The sequence below is a fragment of the Catharus ustulatus genome, chromosome 1, assembly GCF_009819885.2.
Source record: "Catharus ustulatus isolate bCatUst1 chromosome 1, bCatUst1.pri.v2, whole genome shotgun sequence".
In the NCBI taxonomy this organism is placed as follows: Eukaryota; Metazoa; Chordata; class Aves; order Passeriformes; family Turdidae; genus Catharus; species Catharus ustulatus.
In genome coordinates this window covers 96,961,638-96,985,097 of record NC_046221.1, presented here as the reverse complement: position 1 = coordinate 96,985,097, position 23,460 = coordinate 96,961,638, and the positions used below count along the sequence as shown (strand labels likewise).

At 38.7% G+C, this 23,460-nt stretch overlaps 1 protein-coding gene across 1 annotated transcript in view; it reads right to left on the bottom strand.

Annotated features, from left to right (window-relative positions):
* GABBR2 (gamma-aminobutyric acid type B receptor subunit 2) overlaps positions 1 to 23,460 on the bottom strand; it is a 476,329-nt gene that overhangs the window by 193,554 nt on the left and 259,315 nt on the right. The window contains exon 8 of the mRNA XM_033069711.2: positions 10,888 to 10,948. Within this exon, the coding sequence (XP_032925602.1) occupies positions 10,888 to 10,948 (61 nt within the window). The remainder of the gene's footprint in view (positions 1 to 10,887; positions 10,949 to 23,460) is intronic.

The following is a 23,460-nucleotide window of genomic DNA, read 5'->3' as shown; positions in this document are numbered from 1 at the left end:
CTAATGCACATTTTTAATAGAAGCAAGGATCTGTCATGACGATATTATAGATGGGAATATAGGCTGCCTGGGGAAGAGCCATCCAGCCTGCTCAGTGCAAAAGCAGAAGGACTGGAACAGACTAGAACAGACTGCCCAAAGGAGTCACCATCCCTGGAAAGTAATCCATCCAGTCAAGAAATGACTGGACCTGGCACTTAGTACTAGGATCTATTTGACAAGGTGGTGATAGAAGCTGGGCTTTATGATCTTGGAGGCCTTTTGCAACTTAAAAGATTCTACAACTTTAGGGGATACCCTTTCAGTGAGGTATTGCTTTTTAACTCCTCCTCCGAGATAGTCTTTATTGGTAGATCCCAGACGATTTGCAGTGGCCAAGCTACTCATAGGTAGACTGTTCCTATGTTTCTTATGTCCTGTGGGGCTTCTGAGACCACCTAGTGAATCCAATCAAGTCCCAAATTTGGTAAAATAAAAGTAAATTGATTATGATATACAAGAGATTGACTAGTAAAGACTGTACAGTCTGTCAAGGTCAAAGAATGGCCTGGATAGCTCTGAATTGGATATGCAGAGCAGCTCAAGGAGGAAAAATGTGTCCATGGCATAAAGGTTAAACAAAGAGGAGAAGAATAAAGGGGGAACACAGCAAGCTATATCTAACTGCTTCATGTCAGTAGCTGGGGACCATATAAAATTGCACTTAGATTTATGTACAAATGACAGTTCCCTATATCTCTGCCTGACCCTGTTCCTTACACGAACAGTATTAATTCAACACATTTTTCATTCTGGCAGTAGTTTGAACTAAATCACTGCTAAATCATCTGTGGTGGAATCACTTTGTTGCAGGTAGATGTAGTAGATCAATCTAACGAAATAGTTTACTTATGAGGAATTCATCCCTTGTCCTCTATAATCATTTAAGGAAAAAATTATACATGCTCTCCAGTTGCAGATAACAATTGCCAAGATGGATGGAATTTCAAATAGATACTTTTCTGAACAGTCCATAATGATATTCTCCCTTTGGTTTCAGTTTTTGAAACAGTAACTCAAGAGTAGGAAAAGTATGACCCAGTCCTTTCACTGCAGGGACAAGGGGACCCTAGGGTCCTTAGTAAGCTTTTAAAAAATGTTTTGCCTAAGTCCAAAATGTATGAGGTGTAGCTGTTGTGGGGTTTTTTGACTCCCAGACTCTATAAGAGAAAACTCTGAAAAATTAGTGTCTTCTAAGTCAAAATATGAGATTACAAAGGGTCTTTATTGACTCTGGAAACAGAGAAATGGAAAGCTACTATTTACTGTACTGGTATCCCCACTTCTTTCCAAAAGGAGGGTGAGCAAATAATCAAAATTCACTGAAAATAAACAGAGAGATGTTTATCACAGATGTGTAACAAATTCAATATAATTATATTAAATAACATGATTCAAGCCAGAAAAATTACACCTGTGCCATTGTGAAGTACTACCAAAGGCCAGACATTTAGACAAAATTCAAAAGATATCTCCCAAATCTATTAATTACATGTGCTCATTTTCTGTTACATTTTGATAGAATCAAAATTCTTTAATTTCCAAACCAGGGTCTGGTGATGATACACCAAAATATATTATTTTTTCAAAAACTAAAATGTCAGGTTACAGAAATTTGTGCCAATACAATGACAGGATGATTTTCTATGATTTGAAATTAAATAAGCGTTTGTAATGGCAGAAAAACACAAAACTCTTATTAGGATAAAAAAAAAGGGGTCTAGTAAAATTGAAAAGCAACTTAACCTTTCTGTACTCTTAAAGGAGTTAATTCCTGGACTTCAAAGTTTTAGTACAAATGCCTATATGAATTCTGCAGCATACAATTCACAACTGCCTTTGGTCACCTACAGAGTGAATAAATCCATCTTCACTCTTTTTAAAAAAAATTATCCCTTTTTCATCTCCCTTATCAGTAATAGACCAGAGTTGTTTTCTCATAACGCCGTGATATCTTCTACCATCCCTGAAGTAGTTCTATGAAGGAAATTTTTGTCAAATATACTTTGTTATAAGATTCCACAGATCCAAAAATCTTTTAGACTCCACGTGATTATCTTCATATTTGTAGCCTACAACTACACAAACTTGAATATCCTTGCTTAGTGCACTACTCAACAATACTTTGTTTTGTCTGTTCAAATAATAAATGTTAAATAATAAATCTATGTCCTTTCAGTGACCTAGATAAACTTCATTTTCTTCTTTTCCATTCATTAAGAATTAAAGTTATTCTATTTCACGGTTCTGTATATCTTGAGGAAATATTTGAACTACAAGTTAGGGATGATGTCATTTCAATAGACTGAATTCTCTATTAATTACACCAAATTAAATATTTTCCCATAACATATACCAGAATTTCATGGGTTTCTTGTACATCTTCAGGCTTTTTTTATCCCCATGTAGTGTATTACAAATTCTTAAAAAAAAAGCATCTCTCTGAGATGTTAAGGGAAGAGATGTGCCAGCACACAGTTCATGGTGGCCCCATAGCCCTCAAGAAAACCTCTGTCTCTCTTCAAAAAACAGGGAGGACTGAGGACTGGGTGGTGACAGGGAGGGACAGCACTGTACACCGCCTGAAATGGAACATCTGAACAGATTAACTCAAGTAGAAGTAGGATTCTGAATGCCAACTGAAAAAATAATTAAATTACAGTGAAAGTCAGAGAGCTCTGAAGGAAAAACCCGGCAATTCTTTCAGGTTCTTCTTAGACACCATTTCTTAAGTGGGGTACTAATTTCTGTTGACTTTTTGGAGCTGGATACTTCAGTCTTTGGTAGAAATTAATTCTTGTAAAATTATTTTCCCCTGCTTTTCAACTTTTCTTCTTTGCTGTTACATTTAAAAGTTAGTATTTTTTTCTCAGTAATTAAAACATCTCCTAAGACATTTTTTGCACAACATTGTGACAGGGACTTATCAGATCCTGCAAAACACTTTGTACCTCAGAGTACACTGAATGAAGTGGAATCCTGTGAAAATGAGAGCTGCTTCTATAATATGTGTGCTCATCCCAGTAATAATTCTTTGCACAGTTCAAACCACCTCTCAAGGGATGGAGCTCTCTGCAAAACACAGGCACAGAGACACAGTGATAAACAGGTCTGCCCTGCTCCTCACACATGCCTGGGGGAAAACAATGAATGCAACTCTTCCATCAGTCCCATCATGCTCACTGCAACTGGGTGGCACACAAGTATCCAGCTATCCTGAAATTAGTTGGCTTGAATGCTGATAGCTGCAAAGCTGTGGCCTCCCGTAGCTGTGATCCCAGTGGAAAGATTACACACCAAACCACTGGTTTTGCTCCTGGGCAGATTTCCAGCTTCCAGTCGGCTCCATGTTATTGCTGCTACACTGCTTGCAGCTCTGCAGTTGGCCTGTTTAAATCTAGCTCAGGTAAAACAAAAAACAAAACAAAACAAAACAAAATAAGCTGCCATGGTGACCAGCAGCTGCACATCAGTGTCCCCTTCCAGTGTGCCCTCCCTGCCTTGAAGTTTATATCCACACAATACAGCTTGCTCAGAATGAGATGACTCAACTCCCTACACTTAATCCCATTAATCTTTGTAAATAATTCCTTAAGACCCCAAACAATTTCTATAGCCCTTATCTGTCCTTTCTCCAGTTTGACAGCACAACTTGGGGACCTGAATTTTAATACACTTTTCTGTGTTTATAAAAACAAACCAAATGAACACAAATCCCAACTCCTAAAAAATAATACCAAGAGATTACATGAGAAATAACTGGGGAAACATTGCTGCTGGGAGGTATGGAAAAGAACAGAAACTGAACAGGATACGTGTCCAAAAATCTGACAATAAAAGGGGGAAAACAGCAATAAACATATATTAAATATAATCTCCTGATTATATTTCATCTGACAGAGGACTGTTATTAAGGTAGAGTGAAATACTGATAATAAAATTACAGGTGATGTTCAGTGCTAGTGAGGGACAGCATAATATACAAGAGAAAATTAATCTCAGGTATCCAAATGCAACTGTTGGTACTAAGTAATTAAGAGTATCCAGGATAAGGCCTCGGATTTACTGTGGCTGGTTCTTTGAAAACATCAGTGCTGTGCTCACTGGTGTCCAAAAAGCCCAAAAGAGGATGAATGGGGCAAGGCAGAATATTGTGAGAGCAGTTAAAATAATGCAGAAAGGTCATTCAGAAATGTGAATTATGGAGGTGGATGTTTCAGAGATGTGTGTGGCTCTCACCAAGCTCTCACAAAAAAAAATCAGGAAAGGTAGAGGTTTATTAGAATTATAGAGCAGCTTTAGTGATGGAAAAACTAAATGGATGACAAAGACTTGCATTTCTAAAGAGACTCATGATAAGAGAGATCTGTAAAACATGAACAATGTGTAAAAAGTAAGACACAGTTATTCACTGCTTATCACATCACAAGAAGCAGGGTATGCCCAGCAAAATTCTAAGACAGTTGATTTAAAACAAACAGATGGAAGGGCTTTAATCATTGCATGCATAATTATTTTGTGAAATTCACTGCCAGTAAACGTGTTGAAGGCTGAAAGAAAAAATGGAATCATGAAAGATATGACAAATTGATAGACAATAAATCCACATGCAATGATTAAACCTTATGGTCCAAAGACACCCTCCAGCTCAAACAGTCATGAAAACACTTGCCTTTTGGATCTCAGATTGTAAATCATGCACCTGTTCTGATACAGATACCCACCAATAACACAGACTCATCATACACTTAGGAAATCTCAGCTTCAATTCACTTTCTGCCTGAGGAGAAATGTAATTTCCACCTCTTTATGTTTATGCACACATCTGGATAATGGTTTTCACTATTTGTCCTGCTAGATCCTTGTACAACACAGAAAAAAATCCAGACTGATAGACCAGAAGATAAAGGGTGAGTTGACACCTATTAGCAGTTTTGATACTCACTTGGCTGAGAGGTCAAAAGATTTATGTTCAAATAAATTGCTTTTAAAGGAAAAAAGAAAACAACAGAACACAGAACTGATGTTGGAAGAGCAATTAAATTTTATGTTTCCTCCCTACAAATAACCTTATCACAAGTCTAGGGTTTCATGCTTATTCTATGTTTCTTACTAGAAACAATACAAAGTACAACAAGTGGTATTAACAGCACAACGTGGACAAGTATTGTAAATAAAATGCCAGAGTCACATTATGGACACTGCAGAGGAGCAACAACTCCAGAAGAAATACAGCTGGAGTACTAGAGAACTCAAGATGTACTGAAAGTCATCTATCTGTTTCAAGGCACAACAAATACACCTACAGCACTTCAGGTGTCTGTTTAACTTGTTTTTCAAAACTTCCAGAGATAGCAATTTTCCAGAATTTAAATATCCTTTAATTAAAAAGTTTTTCCTAACATTGGCTCAAATCTCCACTCCTATTCAAATCTCCTAATTCTCAGTCAGCCAATGAGGGCAGAAATTGTTTTATCAGTAGCTGTCATGCATTTTGACCATCTTCTCTAAGCAGTCTAGATATTTTGGTTTTTGTATTGAGATATGTCGTTAATCTTATGTTTTTTCCACATATTTTTCTTAAATCAGCACAGGACACAGTAGTTATAGCCTTTTGGCACCAGGGAGATTAATAGGATACTATTATTTTTACATCTCAGTGCAGAAATTTTCTTTTTCTACCTTTTGATGTTTTTGCTTGTTCATGTTCATTTACCTACTGGAATCTTTAGTTCTCTTTATGTATAACTATGAACTGGTGAATTGTTCTTCATTTTATATTTGTCCAGAAGTTTTCTCCCAATGTAGCACCAGCCATTTGACCTAAAAAACCAGCATTCTTTTTCTCGTGATTACTTCTTCAAATTCTTAATATTTGTTGAATCCTTGTCTAGTCCCTCTGGTGCTTGCTGACTCTCCCAGAGACCACTGTATATTTTAATAATTATATATTCTAGTTCATTTTCTTAATCAGCAATGTCAATATCCAGTGACTCCAGATTTAAGGCACACCCTTTCAGAGGTCTATTTGGTATACCTCTCCATACTGAAATGGGACTTTAAATCAGTTTTATGGACACTTTTATACTCATACAGATCACGGTCTAGTGGAAGGTGTCCCTGCCCATGGCATGGGGGTTGTAGTCAGATGATCTTTAAGGTCCCTTTCAACCCAAACCATTTTATGATTCTGTGGATTGATCACTAAGCTAAAAATCCACCGGTCACTAAGGTGTGGACACTTACAATAAAATTACTCTACTCAATATGGAGATAAAAATGGACTGGATATGGTACAGCAAGAAGTCTACAAAATACACATTCATGTGATTACAGTAAAGATCTCCTGTTAGGATGTGTCAGAAGTCAGCTTTCTGACTTCTTCACTAATTCCCTCTTTTGCTTGAAAAATTATAGTTTTTTAATGATATGGGGATCTTTTCCAGAAGAATCCAGCTCAGAATCCTCTGCCCAGGATAAACAGTCCACAGTTTAAATTATGTCTTTCTAACTCATTATATGACAACTAAGAATATTTAATGATCATTACTAAAAACTTGTTCAAACAACAGAATTCTGAATTTCTTTATATACTTTTTTCCTAAATTAATATCTAGATATTTGAAGGTATTTCTTAATCTTAAAACCCTTAATATTTATAAGGAAATTTTATTCTGACTTTTAAAGTTTTTGCAGAAGCACTGAAATATGAATTTACTGATTCTGAATATTTGACAAGACAGTTTCTATATATACATATATATATGTCTGAGTTTTCAGAGTTCTTACTAAATATTTTCTATTAAGTGGATTAATCCCTTCAACATTATCACAGAAAAAAAATCCACAGACTGGTTCTTTGGGTCATGTAGAGGACAGATGTTAAATATTAAAAACAAATATATTCTAAGGGAATTAGTCTCATTATTATTATGAGCCTTTGTGGAAGCAAGAACCAACAGTAGTTAAGAGTATGTTGGACTGTATTTAGAATAAATAGAAAGAAACTTTTCCAGGGTTGGATTGTTGCCCCTGGAGAACAAGTTACAGATGAACAGAGGATCCAGGAAAGCAATCCTGGGTTCTTAAGTACCTTCTGCTTGTCTGTAGACTTTTGTTTTTGTCTCCTTCATTTGATTATACTCAGAAGAATATCTGAATATCTGGGGCTTTTACTGCAGAAGTTCAATAATACTTTTTCTGAGGATACCAGAGGTGTTACACTTGACAAGTCATGCTCTCCCTCTTGCTTGGTGAACAGATCAGCTTTCAAGGCTAACAAATGTCATACCACATTACCCGGCTACACGAGTTGAAACACTTAAATTGTTCTCACTTCCTTAAAGTTTTTTTCCAATGTGCAGAACCACAGACTTTCATTCCTAACTACACAGAGCATGATTTCTGCCCAGTTCATTTGTATTTGTCTACAATTCTTTGATTTTCCTTTTTAACCTGCTCCAATGCAGATGTCTCAGGTTTTATTTAATGCCTGACAGAAATAGAAGTCTGACTGAAAGCAAGGTGCCTTCTAGGCTCCAGTCAGATTAATCAGAAAGGATCTGTCAAAGTGAAACATTTTGAAGGACAGGTATAGATCCTTTCTTGAAGTCTCCCATATCACAGCAATCTACAATCAGCTTTGTTACTGCCCTCCTTGCTCCCTGATACGCCCACAACAATTGTCAGAACTCTTTTTCAGCTCTCACTAGACAAAAGATTTTGACCATCTACTTCAACTACACGTCTGACTATGAGAAGAGTTCTTAAACTGCATCCATGGAAAAATTGCCATTCATTTGGAAGGATGCAAACTTCAAACATCAATTGAATATCTCAGCTAAACTAAGAGTCTACTCTTTATTTACCAGTAAGGTAGGGGGAGAAAATGCTATTATGTGTGCTTTGTATTCTCTGTTGCATACTAAATAATTCCTGGGAGGTATTCATGATCCATAAAGCAGCAAACAGTTTGGTCACAACTATCTCTGGCACCATCTGTTTGACCACTTGCAAAAGTAACAGACTGCACAGAAGCTGAAAAAGAGGCATGACTAGCATGAGTTTGGGAAAAAACTGTATCTAGATCCAAAATTAAACCAACTATTCAGATTTTCATCGCAGTGTGCTGTATTGCAGTTAGCCCTTGAACCCTCACAGGCTGGTTTTCCCTTGCCTCTGGCAGATGTGCCTGTCGGCTTTTTCATAGCCAAAATGTTTGCAGATAGTCTCATTAAAACAAAAGTTTCCTGCAAAGAACAGAAAATTTAGCTCCTGAGACTGGCCTGCTGATTTTTCTACCCAAGCAAATGAGGAACAGAGGTTTTGGCCCTATTCTGATATATTATTACCTATTTATCTGCTTTATTTTTTCTGCATTGAATTATTTCAACTGTGAACACCTGTGACAACTTCATTCAGATTGTTAAAGAAATTATAAAACTGTGCAGATGAAAAAAGGACTCCTGAAGTATGGAACACTAACACCAGCAATTCCTAATTATTATGTTTGGATAATAAGCTGCTAATACGTTTAATACGAGCTCTATTCTTAATTACAACTAATCTTACAAAAGTATTTACAAGACATCTTTGATGTGGTCTTTTTTCCTTGAAATCATCATGATTTGTATTATATTCTTGAAAAAAACCCCTTTAGCCAATGAGTTATATATCTGTCTCATGCTTGATCACTCCTAACAGCTATAACTACAAAGGAAAAGCCCATTTATCATTTTAGGCACAGGACTTAACTAACTTCTTTACATTATTAGGAATCTCCCCAATAGTCCAAGAATTATTAAAAGTTAATGAGAATGTTTCAGAAAGTTTCCTAACCAATTAAGGGTTCTTTTGAACAAATTAATAATGTCTACAATTATACCACAAGTATTGAATATAAAAGCTTTGAATAATACCAATAAAAGAACAGAAAAATCTTTAATATTTAGACTACCATTTGTAGTTAAAAAATAAGAAAACTTTCATCTATGTTGTTATACTGTTCCTTATTTCAATGTTTCATACATTTTTGCACATTCTCTTTATTTCCAAAATAAGTGAGAAACCAAAGAAAACTTGAGACCAGCCTTAAGATGTGTTGACCAACTATTACTTGCATGAATAGAAATCCAACCCTTCTCTTGCACTTCTCCGTAGGATGCCTGAGTTTTTTTTTTTGTAGGTTAATTGGAAACCTTTGATGATCAAAATACCAAGTATGTGCCTGAATTACTTCTGAAATAGTAACTTTGCAATTAAAAGGGATTTTAAAGGGGTGCCTGTCTCCTCTGTTTTTGCTGATCTAATAATATTTCAGCTGATGGTAAAACCATTGGTGTTAAATAGTATCTGACATGAAACTGAAAATATTATAAAGAACCTCATTTTGAATGGTTGGAGACAAAAGACAATATAAAATCAGCTATCCTGAACTTCTACTGCTCTTCTGGATTAGTTCAGAAGATATATATTGCACCTCCCCATGATCCCAAATCACATCCTTAATGTGCAGAGGGAACATGCCAAACTTCCTCCTCGTTCAGGTGTTCTAGGAGGGTACGTGTAGCTACCTTAGGCAACATGTACTAGAGCTCCTCCAGGCTTCTGAGGAATTAACACCTCTTGTAAAAATTTTCTCATTATTCTTTCATGTGGCTGTAAACATCGATTTTATGAAAAAAAAAGGGGGGGCAAGGGGGAGGAAGAAGAGGAAGTAATCAATATTTATCATTAGTGTTGAGCAAGAATTCCTAAATTACATTACCATGAGATGATGTCTGCAAAGTTTTAGTGGGTCAAAATTCTTCCGGGAACATGAGTTAATAGCATCACTTACAGTTGTGAAGGCAAGAGCAATTCTGAAGATTGCTTCAGTAATTCAGAATGAGTAACAACCAAACCTCTCAAGTGCACTGCTGTTCATTAATAATGATGTCCATACAGCAGACAATTTCTGTTTAAAGAATGAGCCTTTGCAACTTGGTCAGTAGGATTATGTTTAAAGCACTCTCCTGAAAACAAAAGGGGAGCAAGCTTCTCTCTCATGCACTGTATGGGAAGAACTCGCCAGCTTACGACTACCCTCATGAGACCATCCAAATGCAATCATCTCCTGTTTTATCTCTGCCTCTGCCTAGGAAACAAACACATGAATTGCATTCTAGAAACTGCAGAAGCAACTACAACATGAATCAGCATTTCTGCAGAAACCTCTCCCAGTGAGTGCCTCATCCTGGCTGCAAATGGCCCCTGACAAATCCCTACAGCTTCATTTGCAGTCTCTGCTGCTGAGACCATTCCCTGCAGGAGCAGCTCAGGCTGAGAGGATGCAGCAGGCTTGGGGAGTTGTGCTGTGGAACATGTTGCCTCTAAGGGATGGGGTCAGCAGTTTGTGTCCTCTGCACACTGAGGGACTGACTCCTGAAGCTTGGTAAAAACCAAGCAGTTGCAGAATGTCAAAAGCGAGTCTTCAGAGAGCACAAAAACTAACTTGAAAGAGCTTAACAACAAAAATCCTCTCTAGATTCCATTTCACATTCGTTTTTAAGAAACAACTTTATTAAGAAGTGGACACTTAGCTGACCAATAGGGTTTTTTAAACAGCTACAGGTTGCTATAGATCAATAGTTTATATAAATATGGGGATTTTAATCAAGAAAAATTCTTGGAAATACCTCATAGCACTCAAGGTTCAGAACACAGTAATTTAAATAGGCAACAAAAAATTTATTACCTTCCTTTCTGCATCTTCCAAACAGTTCCTTTAAAAAATAAAACATCCTGAAACAAATGCAACTGAGACAAAAGTTGCATACATAAATATAATGAAAATTATTTGCAACCTACCTTGGAATTGCGTAAATTTGATGGTTCCCATCCTCTCTCCATTTCTGAAAACAACTTCACCCTGAATAAAATAAATAAACACCTTAGAAGTTTTATAGATCTCTCATAAGTTTTTCATTAACATCTTAATTTTCCATTGACTATTAAAATTGCCAAAGCAATGTTTAAACACTGAAGACAGCAGATTCAAACCAATTCAAAATAACTCAAGAGCACCTCCTTAAAGCCTTCCCCTACAGATTTTAAATGGCCTTAGAAACCTGGCCAGTGTTACCACCCACTTCTCATTTAAAGGAAAAGAAAGCGCAATAAAGCCAGTAACTTACTGAATTTCAGATGATGAGAGATGCAAACAATTAATTTTCATTGTTTTCTTCTGAAGGATATGTAAAAACTTTCAAATATCACACGAGAAAATAGTTTTCCACTTCATTAATCCATCATACCGTTCTCCAAATGGCTCTAGAAGCTATTTATTTTATATACTTCTCCTACTAGATGATGGATGCCAGTAGCTCCTATGGCATGGTTTTGTCCTATACCAACATGTGTGTCCTATATTCATTTAAATTGTAAAGTCTTTAAGTCAGTACTACCATCTATGGTGCTATACACTCTTACTTCTCAATATATTGGTCATATAATGCTGAAACACCCTCACAATTTCCCTAGGAAATTGCTCCCATCTTTTATCCCATCTTTCTGGATTAAATTAAGAAAAGATCTTGTTAAAATTCCTCCTTACTTCAGCCATTTCATAATTGAGTATGAAAAAAGAGGGTTTAATTCATTTACACTAAGTATTTTTTAATATTTTGAACCTGTAGTGGAGAGCTGAGCACTGTCAAAATAGATTGCTGTTCTACTTCATCCCTGGTTTAGCTTATTAACACCATTGCCATAAATCTTTGTTTTGGCAGACGTCAGAGTGAAAGAAACCAAATGGTAAACCTGTGAGGCTACAATACATTTCTCTGTGGCAGCCTGTCACTTTTTGGATAACCCTTTCTGGTCACTGAAACGATGCACTGAAGGCCTCTGAAATACTGAAGTCAGGTCCCTAAACTTTAAGAATCGAAAACTAAACTTTAAGAATTGAAACCTCTGATCTCCTGGCTACTTTATTAAAAAAAAAAAAGAAAAGAAAGAAAAAAGAAAGATAATTACATTTGAAGCAAAAGAAGTGATATAAATAGACAATAAAATGTTGAATTTAATTTTATAAATTACAGCAATGTTAGTAAGAAAAAGCCAATCAGTGTTTCAGAAACCTGTCTTTAGGAATTACAGTAATTTCACGATTACAAGCTGCACTGACTATAAGCCGCATCTCCGGGTGTTGGCAAACATTTCGTTCTTTGTCCATAAATTAGCCGCACCCAATTATAAGCCCCTCTGTCGTTCGCAGCGAGGACCTGCGTGCAACAAAGTTGCCAATTAGTAACAGAACCGCAGGGTTGGGGGGGGGGTTTACTGGCTTGGTTCAGGCTGTGAGGGCTCGGCCTGCTTGGGGTGGCCCAGTTCAGTGCTGCCGCTCAGCGGGGCCTCTCGGGCCCGGCCGCCGCCTCTGGGCTCACTCACCCTGGCCCAGCGCTGCCCCGTGGTGGCAGGGGGGGCACAGAGCCCGCTGGCACCCATGGCGGCAGCAGCAGGAGGGGAAGGAGCACGCCCGCTCCCGCAGCGGCAGGCAGGAAGGAGCCCCCTGCCTCCCTCCCGAGCCGCGGGGCTGGGAGCATGGAGCCCCTGCCTCCCCCAGGCTGCGGGAGAGGAGGGAAGGAGGGAGCTCCCCTGCCTCCCTCCCCATCCTGTGCTGCTACCCGCTGCGCAACAGAGTAACCAATTTGTAACAATCACGTAAACCCGGGTTTTACTGGCCGGTGCTTGGCTCAGCACCTCAGTTTGCACTTCTGGGGTTGGAAATGTCAGAAAATTATTCACATATTAGCCGCCCCTGAGTGTAAGCCGCATTTCCGGTATGGGAGCAAAATTTTAGTCAAAATGGTGCAGCTTGTAATCGTGAAATTACTGTACATGCAATTTAGGGCATGAGAAGTGACCTATAACCTGATGATGTTCTACAGTTCACATCAAGCCATTTCTTTGCTACTGAGATAACATACCATGAGATTTAGCTGGAGAGGTTTCTTCTTTACACATGAGATTCATAAATTACTAAAAATGTTTTTCTTTATTTAAAATGGTAGATGTTTGAATAATAGATATTACCGATACTCATATTAAAATGAGACTTTCTGAGAGCCAGTCAGCACTATTCCATCCTTTCTTTTTACCTCACCACACACTCCAGCACATTGTCAGTAAAAACTGCAGTTTATGGTGTGACCCACCATAAAACCTAGATCTTATGAAATCCATGTGAATACAGCAGTACACAAAATCTTCTTTTACCTTCCATTGTGTTTTGGTGATGTTATGTAGGCATATTTAGATATTGATTAGCAAAAGGATCAGTGATTGTACAGAATTAAAGAAAATAATAGAAGCAATGTTAATACTAACTTCTTCAGAGCATGATCATCATATTAAAAAAAAATATTTCTTGATCAAGCAAATATTTTATTTCAAGAGATGTAAAATAGGACCTCTGTTCTGAGCAAGCATTTAAATCAACTGCACAAGTGAATAACTTGCACTTAGAACAAACCCCACATTTTACTATATATTAAATAGTTAATTAGCAAAGCCTCCCTCTTCCATTTCACACAGATCATCCCAATGGAGACCCTCAGAAACCACACTGGTGTCTTGGTGCCTATTTAATTTTGTTCAATCTACCATCTACGTTTTTCCTTTCCTTTAGTGGTAAAAGTGAATGCCAGAGTAAATACCTATCTGCTACCCAGCTGATCTGCCCAACTTTAAGCTGTGGACAGGCATCTTCACACCAGCAATGATCCTTGAAAAGTTGATGGGAAGGAAATGAAAAGTTTGTGGCTTGGAGTCCAACAGACAGAGATGTGAACAGACGGTGGAAAAGGAGCTGAATGAGCTCAGTCTGGCACAGTCTGGCCCCTCTGGATATTGCTGCTGATGTATACAGCTACCAGGGCACACAGGATATAAAATTTTTTGGCCCAAATATATCCCTGTATTTGGGATTCATTGCAGCTGCATAACTCATCATACAGCCTTACACAGGTGTACTTTATTTAGTTTTCCTAAATGTACTACCACTCATAAGTATAAACAATACTAGTCTCACATTACAAGTTAGGAGACTCAAACAACAGAAGTATAGAAAGCAGAAGCTTGTGTTATAGGTTTTTTAGGTTTTTATTTGTTTGTGTTTGTTTGTTTGCTTTTTGATACATCTCTGACCTGCTTGCCTTTTAATTGTCTTTTTTTTTTTCCTTCCCTCAAAACTCTAAAGTGCTTGAAAGTCCTTTATGAATGATGAAAACCAGACTGGACCAGACATTTCAACAGCATCAATCTCACTTGCCACATACAAGGACATCATCTCCCTGTTTCTTCTGAGCACTATCATCTTTTTGTACTCTATTTACAAACCTAATATTGATTTGTGTACTTTGTTATACAGGGTAACTGTTTCATCTCCTTAATAAAAAGACATTTTCTACCCTCCTTTGATGTAGAGTCTTTTCCTTTTATCTTAAGCCATTAGTTCTTTATTTGTGGTCAGAATAAGAAGTCCACATCGTCCATTCACACTTACAAATTATTAGTCAACATTAGATTTATTTCAGACACGTGGGACTTCCCCTGTCTTTACAGCAGTCATTTGTCTCTACTTGGAAGGAGCTGTATATTATGTTTCTGTATTTTTTTCCCTAGTGGTTAAAAAGTAGGTGTCTTTGCTGTGTTATGAACATGACATTAAGCTCTTTTTGAACTACTGAGCACTAGCATCTATTAAAATTTTCTATTTAAATTTTTATTTATAAAAATAATTTTATATATTCTTTATATACTGTATAAAATTAAATTTGTCTGTTTAAGGTCTGTGACATCTGCTGAAATCAAAGTGTACTTCTGAACTTGCAGTTTCCTTATCGGACTATGTCCAACAAAAGTACAAGCCAAGGAGGGTGAAGCACCCCAGGATAGGAAACCTCAGAGTTTGCTATCACCCAGAGGGCAGCTTACTGGCCTCTCACATTGCTCCTAGCTGTACAGCTCTACACCTACCTGGTGGTAGCTCAGCATTCATCAAGCCCCTATGTGAGCTGTAGTGGCCTACTAAATCAGCAAAATGCTGTTTCTTCAGCAATTCAGGGTTTTTTATTTTGGGGGTTTTTTGTTTGTTTGTTTTTGTTTTGGGGGGTTTTTGTTTGTTTGGGGGGTTTTTTTGTTGTTGTTTGGGGCTTTTTAATTGCTTTGGCAAGTGGGCAATATGTTGTTTCTGAATTGCTGGACCAGAGCCAGCACAAAGGAGCCCTGGAAGGATGCAGGTACTAGCAGAAGGAGGTAGGAGGAAGGAAGCAACTCTCTCTTAGCCCCAGATCCTTTCAGAAGATTTTCTATGTTTTCATGCAATCCACACAGCCTGCCACTCACATGTTGTGCTCAATTTACTCACTCAGGACTTCTTAGCTACTGACACAACTTCCCAGACACAAACAAAGCACCAAGCTGGGATTCTGTGGCTCTTGGCTCTGCAACTTGAAGGCAGTGAAGAGCTACCCATTGCAATTCAAAGCCTCTTCCACCCTCCAATCTTCATGTCCAAGACAGTGGTGTTTATAGAGCAAGGGAATATCATTCATTCTACCTATCAGGTTTTGAGTTCTGCAAGTATAACCTCACTTCTGAAACAAAACAGCAAGCTTCCAGCTGAGGGCAGCTTGTGCTCAACTCTTCTGTTTCAACCTAGCGACATCACTCATTCAGCTGCAGACAAGAAGCTAAGTACAGGAGATGTAAGCAGCGCGAAAGAGAGGATACCAGGAAGACAGCAGTGAAGGTGTAACCCCGTGTGGGACAAAGAGGCAACCGTCATCTTTGGATAAATGAGAGGAGAGCAGAAGGCAGAGGGTGACAAAAATTAAAATGCTCCATCAAATCAAAAATGGTCCTCAGTCCATGATTTTATATCTTTAGACTGCTGTGGATAAAATGTGTCTAGAACATTTGATCAAAGCAGACTCAGTCACTGCTGCTTTTCAAGGCCTTGAGACTATTTTCACTAAAGGTATTTCCTTCAAAATTTTCAAGATTAAAGACTAAAATCTGAAATAGTTTACAATCCATTGGGATGTCTTTTCTGTGCCTATTTTCTCTCTTACAACATTTTCTAAAAGCTTTGGGTAACTGAACGCTGTTATCTGGAGAGCAGCATAGCAGCTCAAAGAGCAAGGTGAAGCATAGCTAAAAAACTATGGCTAATATTTTCTAAATGAAGCAATACCACCATTCTCATGTAAACACAAACTTTTGTTCTAAACATGACAGAACAGGCATCAAATAGCAGGAAAAAATGAATAGTCTTGCTTCCCTTCCATATATTGAGTATCTAACTGCACCATAGCAAGCATGCTGTGTTATGCTTAAAAAAACATACCCCCAAATAAGTTAGTTTCCCAACCACAAAAACATTGATTTTGGAGAAAAACATTGAGGAAGAAGGAAGCTAAATTGTTGGAAGAGAATTGCTGAGAAAAAAAATTAAAATCTGGCAATCGTGACAGTGATGGAAAAGAAGGAAGAATTTGCGTTTATCAAATCCCTTAACATTGGAACTAGGAGGCACTCATCTATTAGGACTTTGGTCTAAAACAGAAAAACCAGTGATGTTTTTCACATTACTTTCACATACTTTGCACAGCAGGTAATGACCTTCTGAAATTTGCATTGAGTGAGGATTACTTATATATTTGTTTCATTTAGAGACAGAGGACTGGGACGTGACCCAGTCCATGGATCTCATGCGACACTTCATACATTCTTATGCAGCTTCTGTGAACTCTTGGTAGTCAGACAGGTAAGTGGAAAATTATATCTCAGAGATAGCTCAGAGATCAGGAAATATTAATGATTTTTTAAATAGGTTACAGAAACTGCTCTCATATGAATGAAGTATGGGATAAGCAGAGGTACAGGTTCACATCAGAGGCAATTTAGAAATAAAGAACACATGAGAGAGAAATCTAACTTCCTTTTTTTTTTCCCTCCTCCATGGCAAAAACTGTTCTGGGCAAAAATATCCAGTAATTTTAATAAAAAAGATGGGCTTTGTATCTAGTATTTGCCAAGATCTTTGTTAGCATCAGCTAATTCAAGTAGTCTGTGGCATTGCCCATTGTGTTTTGCTTTGGCACTTGTCTACCTTAAATGCCTACTGAATAAGTAATAGAGTTTCTCAAAATTAGAAAAAAAAAAAATCCCTAGTCTATAAAATAATTTCTTTAGACTATCTTGAGTTAAAATCATTTCCCAAAACCAAGTTTCCTGAAAAAAAAGAAAAAGCATTTCCTAATATCGTGACAGTAATGAGTTATATTTCAGAGCTGGCCTGGAAGAAATGGGAACTGAAGATCAACACCTACGGTTTCAAATTAAATATAACATCTTCATGTACCTATCATTCACACACATCCTCAATTTAGGATGATGTGGAAATACAAAGTACTGGAAACCTTATCACATGGTTTCATCACGCTGCCACTACACTCCCTTCTAAATAATGAATTTCAGTCCATTCAGCCTCTTCTTCCAAGGAGAAGGGATTTTTTTTTTTATTTTGCCTATCTCCCCTCTCTAAGCCCCTGTTACAATTTTATTCATTTCCTGACAAAGGCATAACTGAAATACAGATGCTCTTGCTGCACAGAAAGGTGCTTCTATTTCTAATTAATTTTTTACTAGCTAATCTTTACCAAATTTCAGGTAGAACTTCAACTCTTTTTTATTTTTTTTTTTCCAGGAAAGTGAAGAAATCAGAAAGGGAACAGACAGAATTTCTTTAGTTAAAATTTCTTCCCTCCATCTCATCAGCATCCTCTCTCATCAGTTGTCACTGCATAAAAGTGTACTGTTGGCAGCACAATGACATAAGCCCAGACTAAGCTGCTCCATTAGATTAGCATTTAGATGCATCTAAACAATTTTACACAGCTATGCTGAAATGAGACAGCACAATCATAGCATTTCTTTCAGCACAGCAAGCAAAGGCATCATTTACGAACATCTGAGCACTCCGTTTACACACAGAAGCAAGACTGAGGAAATAATGTCCCTGACAAGGTACCAGCAATTCATAAGCAGCTGAAAAGGGGGAGAAAAGGATGCTTGCCAGGAAATCATGCATCAAACAGTATCAGACTTGCTGGCCATTGCAGGTGAAGAAAGATGAAACCTTTATGCTTTATTACTCATTAATGTGCCTTTACACATTCATCTTGGGCTTATAGCCAGCGCAAGGCAAAGAAGTTAGATGCTCTTTTATTCTTTATGGCCATATCATTTTTACCCAGTGACAGAGTTTTTGGTGAGTCATCTCTGTCTGTGATCAGGTAAGCTCTTGTTGGACATCATTAGTGGTCTTAGGTTTAAAAGCATGGCAGGGAAGAAATTGAAATGAAACATATATACTTGAGAAGCTATTTTGCAAGTTTTTTTATGAGTACTTCAAAAACAAAATGACAGGCCCTGGAACAGTGTGCAACAAATGCTTTCAAGTCAAGTGACATATATAACAGCACTGGTTGTTGGTATTTAGCCAATTTCCTGATCTATGGTTGGCTTCCGAAGCACGAGATATGTAATTCCTTTGCTCTTGACTCAATCTCTTCCAGGAGTGTGTAGAAACATTGATGTAAACAACCTATCTTTCAAGGTGGCAAGAGAAAAGGAAACAGTCTGAAGCACTGGGACTGGGAGTTCAAGCCCTTCCCCATGTGTATAAAGAGTAAATATGAACTGCTGAGGTGATGCTCAGAATTGTTCTTAGGAGGTTGAGTCCCTGATGATTTCAGTTTCTAGCTTTGTGTGTCTGTAGAAACAGGGTAACAGCACATTATCTTCCACCACTGTGGTTTTTTTTTCCCCCACTGCTTTTGTAAGAATGAATCAGAAGAGATGGCAAAAAGCCTTTTAAGGACACCACATTAAGCAGCAGTTCCATCTCTTCAACAGTGCAATTTCATATGATATTCTGAAGTAATTTCTTCCATTTTCTTTAAACTACATTAATCTCAGAAGAGAGCAGAACCGCACAGGCTGTATTTCATTTGTTCTGATGATGACCCGAAAGACTGCAGGATCCACTGCCTGCACCTCCTGCCCAGGCTCTGTCACATTGGCTGGACACAGGAGATTACTTTGTTTTCTCTTTTCTTTCTAAAGAGCAGGCAGCCTCTGTTATTAGCAAGAGTTTCATATCCCAAGTAGAGCACACTGGCGTTACCCATGTGCAAGTGCTGAGCACAGTATCTTCGGACTATTATCTTTCTTAGTGAGCAACTTTAATTCAAAAACTGCCTTAACAGGAAAGGAGAATGTAAAAAAATTACAAAGACCAGACAGCTGAACAAATCTCTTTCTAAATATATGTACCTGTCAGTCGTGCATGATTCTCCCTACTGGGTAGAGACTATCATAGCAGACTCATTCCCAGTGATACACAGCTACTTTGCATCTGAAAATTCCCCTGTAGGCAGAAGTGTAAACTGATGCTGACCAGGGAAGACTGAGCAAGTTAAAAGCTGGTTTTTTGTAACAAGCAGCCATCCAGGTCTAGAACACTAATACCAATTTCCCCTCTTTTTATGCAGTATAAGCTCTTACATAGGAACTCAAACTGTTTAATTCAATATTCATAAAACGTTTCTAGTGATTAGAGTATTTTAAACTTTTCTTTAGCCAATCAACTAAAACAGTTCAAAGCACATGGGAACTGACTGTCCAGAACAGTGACTTTCTAGTGCATTTCCCACTAACCATCACTAAGATGGGTCCATTTTTCATTTCAGAATGAAACAACAATTTTTATTCATCTAAATTTACAGCAAGCCTCTAAAAACCTTTTAATTAGTAGTTTTGGTTTTACTTGACAATTGCCAGAATTGCTATGACATTTAAGATGTCTAATGACTATTTCTGTAAAGCTAAAAAGCCTAGCCTAAGCTGTTTCCAATCCTAGGACTCTCAGATTTACTTTTCTTTAAAATTTCAGATTTTGTCTATATTGTTATCAGAAAGGATTCATGAAGACAGCTATGTTTGATGATAATGAAGTAGAAGTTTCATCCTCTTCCTTTTCTTCAGCACTTCATGGCTTCAGGTGATGCTTTCATCAGCATCAAATTCTGACTGAAATCTGCAGAGAAGAGCATCAGCATTGCTGAGCACAGAGATTTGAACAGGCTTGGCAGTGGCATGAAGGAGATCTAACCAGCATATTCTTAATAAAATCAAATTCAGCCCCTTTCATTGTCTGTTTCAGTCCTTCAGGTTAGAATAACCTCTGCCAACAACCTGCAGAGAGCCAGTAAGATATAACTGGCATAATTTTGACGGGTTGAAGATTCTCCGTTTATGTGTGTGTAGCAGTTTTGGTGAGGAAAGATGGAGCCTCCCTGTAAAACACTCAGGTCTGGTTTGGTTTCTGGGTGATCAGTGCCATATACCATTAGATCCTACACAACACAGTAGATTTCCAGCTAGCACAGATCACAAATCCCAAAGGTGTAGCTCTCTTCAGACTCCATAAAGCACGCTTAGAGTAATGGTGTTACTTTGGGATCACTCTTCCTACACTTTCAGAACACTAAAGTTAAGGTTCACTGATACTTAAATATCTTCCCACTGTGATGGATGCTTTTTAAAACTTCTGTGAAATACTTGGTTGTTTTAAATACATTCTCTGGCTAAAATTAATTAAAAATTTAAAAAATACTAAAAAAATTGAGACCTACCTAGTCACTTAACAGATAAACAGTGTATTTTTCAATGAAATATACAATTTGAAAACTCTTCAGGATTCCCTATGGGCATGATGACAGAGATGAAAACAAGACAACAGATGATATACCCTCGTTACTCCTCAAGTCACACCAGCTAATTTGCAGAAATTAGTATAAAAGCAAGTTAATGAAAAGTGACTCTTCTGGTTTCTTCTAACTCAAGGTAGTGTTTAAAGTCCAATTAATGCTATGAAATAGCTACAGACTAGGCATCTTCTTCCTGCCCATGCACCCAGTATTTCCACACTCAGGATGTTTTCTATACCATGCCATGCAGACTAATCTAAATGCACCCAGGTAAATGAACTGGTAAATCTACATAGGAAAACAAGATTGGTGTCAGTCTAAAAGCACAAGGAAATTCCCAGACTACCAAGCTTAGTCTATGGAATTTCCTTTCTCAGCTCAGACACCACTAAGCTGCTTCTGGACCAAAAACAAAAACCAAAAGACAAACCCCAAAAACCAAACAAACTAAAAGCAAGCAAGCAACCAACCAATCTTCCAACCACCAAAAACCAAGCACAAAACCAAACAGCAAAAAACCCCCCTAAAAATAATATATATATTTAATAAAAAATTTGCGCTTATTTTAAAAGTACTGCTCTCAGTTCTTGCTTCAAGAGGAGCACTGGCAGAATCAAAGTAAACTTGGAACTGGAAGGGAATTAGGGAATTACTACCCATCAATGCATTTCATGGAGCTATATTCATATCTAAGCTCCTGGAGTTCTAAAACTCACTATGGGGAGCTTTTTTACTTCCATTATTTCCATCAGAGAACTGCTTCTGAACCTGAATTTTATCATTTTAAGCTTTCTTCTTGCTTTCAGGTTCTCTTATTATTGGCCATATGCTTACTTTTAGCCTGGCAATATTATTTGAAGGAGATTCCCCTGTTCTTTTTTAAAATTATATTTATGCAGAGAACAAATTGTTCTTCACACAGCAGACTAGGTATTCTCAGAGCTGCAATAGGGAGAGGAATAAAAAAGAACTGAGTTATCTTTCCACTACAAAAGCTGATTTTATACAGGAGGAAGATTTTTACCTGGTCAGTCTGAAATGTTTCTCTCATGCACAAAGTACTGGAATTCCATGTTCCAGAATCTCAGTGTCCTGAAAGTGAGACTGGAGAGGAACCATTCTGGGCTGCTGTTCTCTGAACCTATGCTTTCTTTAAATGCCTCTGTTATGCCTAAAGTAGACAGATAAATGCTCTCCTCTGATAATTGTTATTCAATTTAATAATTGAATAACACAATTCATTTATTTAACACATAAGAGAATTTGAAATTTTATATCCCTTACATAATTGCAATGAAAAGGAAAAAGAAGGATAAATTTTAAAAGACATGCAAACAATGCTGGAAAATAAGAAAACCCCACATTTTACCTGTGGAGAAAGGGTTAAAATCAGTTTTCAGTCTTTAAAAATATTTTATTTGAAAATAAAATCCAATTTTTTTTTTGAAACTGTAAAAACAATCTTCTAAATATTAAAAATACTGATATTTAAATTTTGAAAAAAAAAAAAAAGTGTGTGTCTATCAAAAGGCATGGCAGAGTACCACTAAAAAGAGCAGATACAGTAGTTTCACGAATACAAGCCGCACTTCCGGTGCCTCGACAATGTTGCTGTCTTTGTCAATAGATAAGCCGCACCCCGAATATTAGCCGCACTTTCGTTCGTAGTGAGAATCCGTGCGCAGCTTTCACATATTGGCCAATTAGTAACAGGATCGCGGCATAGCGGGCTTTACTGGCTCGGGGCGGGGCCAGGAAGGCTCGGCCCGCTCATAGTTGCCGACGGGGCCGGTCGGCTGGTGCTGCAGCCACCGCCGGGCTCACTGGGCCCCCTCTCCCGTCAGCACCACCTCGCTGTCGCGTTTGCTCGCCCTGCCGGCGGGCCAGCCGCCGCCGCCGCTGCGAGGCACGCCGGCCGCCCTGCTGCTGCGTTTACTCGCCCTGCTGGCGGGCCAGCCGCCGCCGCCGCTGCGAGGTATGCCGGCCGCCCCGCGCCATGTTAGCTCGCCCGGCCGGCAGGGCTGCCGCCGCTGCCAGGCTCTGCCGGCGGGGCGGCCGCCGCCAAGCTTGCCGGCCGCCCCCTCCCGTCTGCACCGCCGCCGCATTTGCTCGCCCTGGCCGGCACTGCAGGCCCCCGCACCGCCGGGCTCCCCCATGCTGCTGGCCCCGATTCTGCTGGGCTTCCCCCGCTGCCAGGCAGCCCCACCCGCCGGCCTTCCTGCTTCTGCCATGCTCCCCTGCACTGCTAGCCCCAGTTCTCCCGGGCTCCCCCGCTCTGCTGGCCTGGGCTCTGCCGCCCTCCCTGCCCTGCCCTGCTGGCTCAGGCTCAGCCGCCCGCCCCCCACACTGCTGGCCCCGCCTCTGCCAGGCTTTCCCACCTCAGCCGGGGCCAGCCGGGCTCCAGCTTGGCTTGGGGCTGCCGCGGGCTCTCACTTCCGCGTTGGCAGCTTTTAGAATATTGTTCATGTATTAGCCGCCCTCGAATATTAGCCGCACTTCCGGGTTTCCACCAAAATTTTGGTCAAATTGGTGCGGCTTGTATTCGTGAAATTACTGTAATCTTTACTAAGTCCTAACTGCACTCTTTAGACCATAATGTACA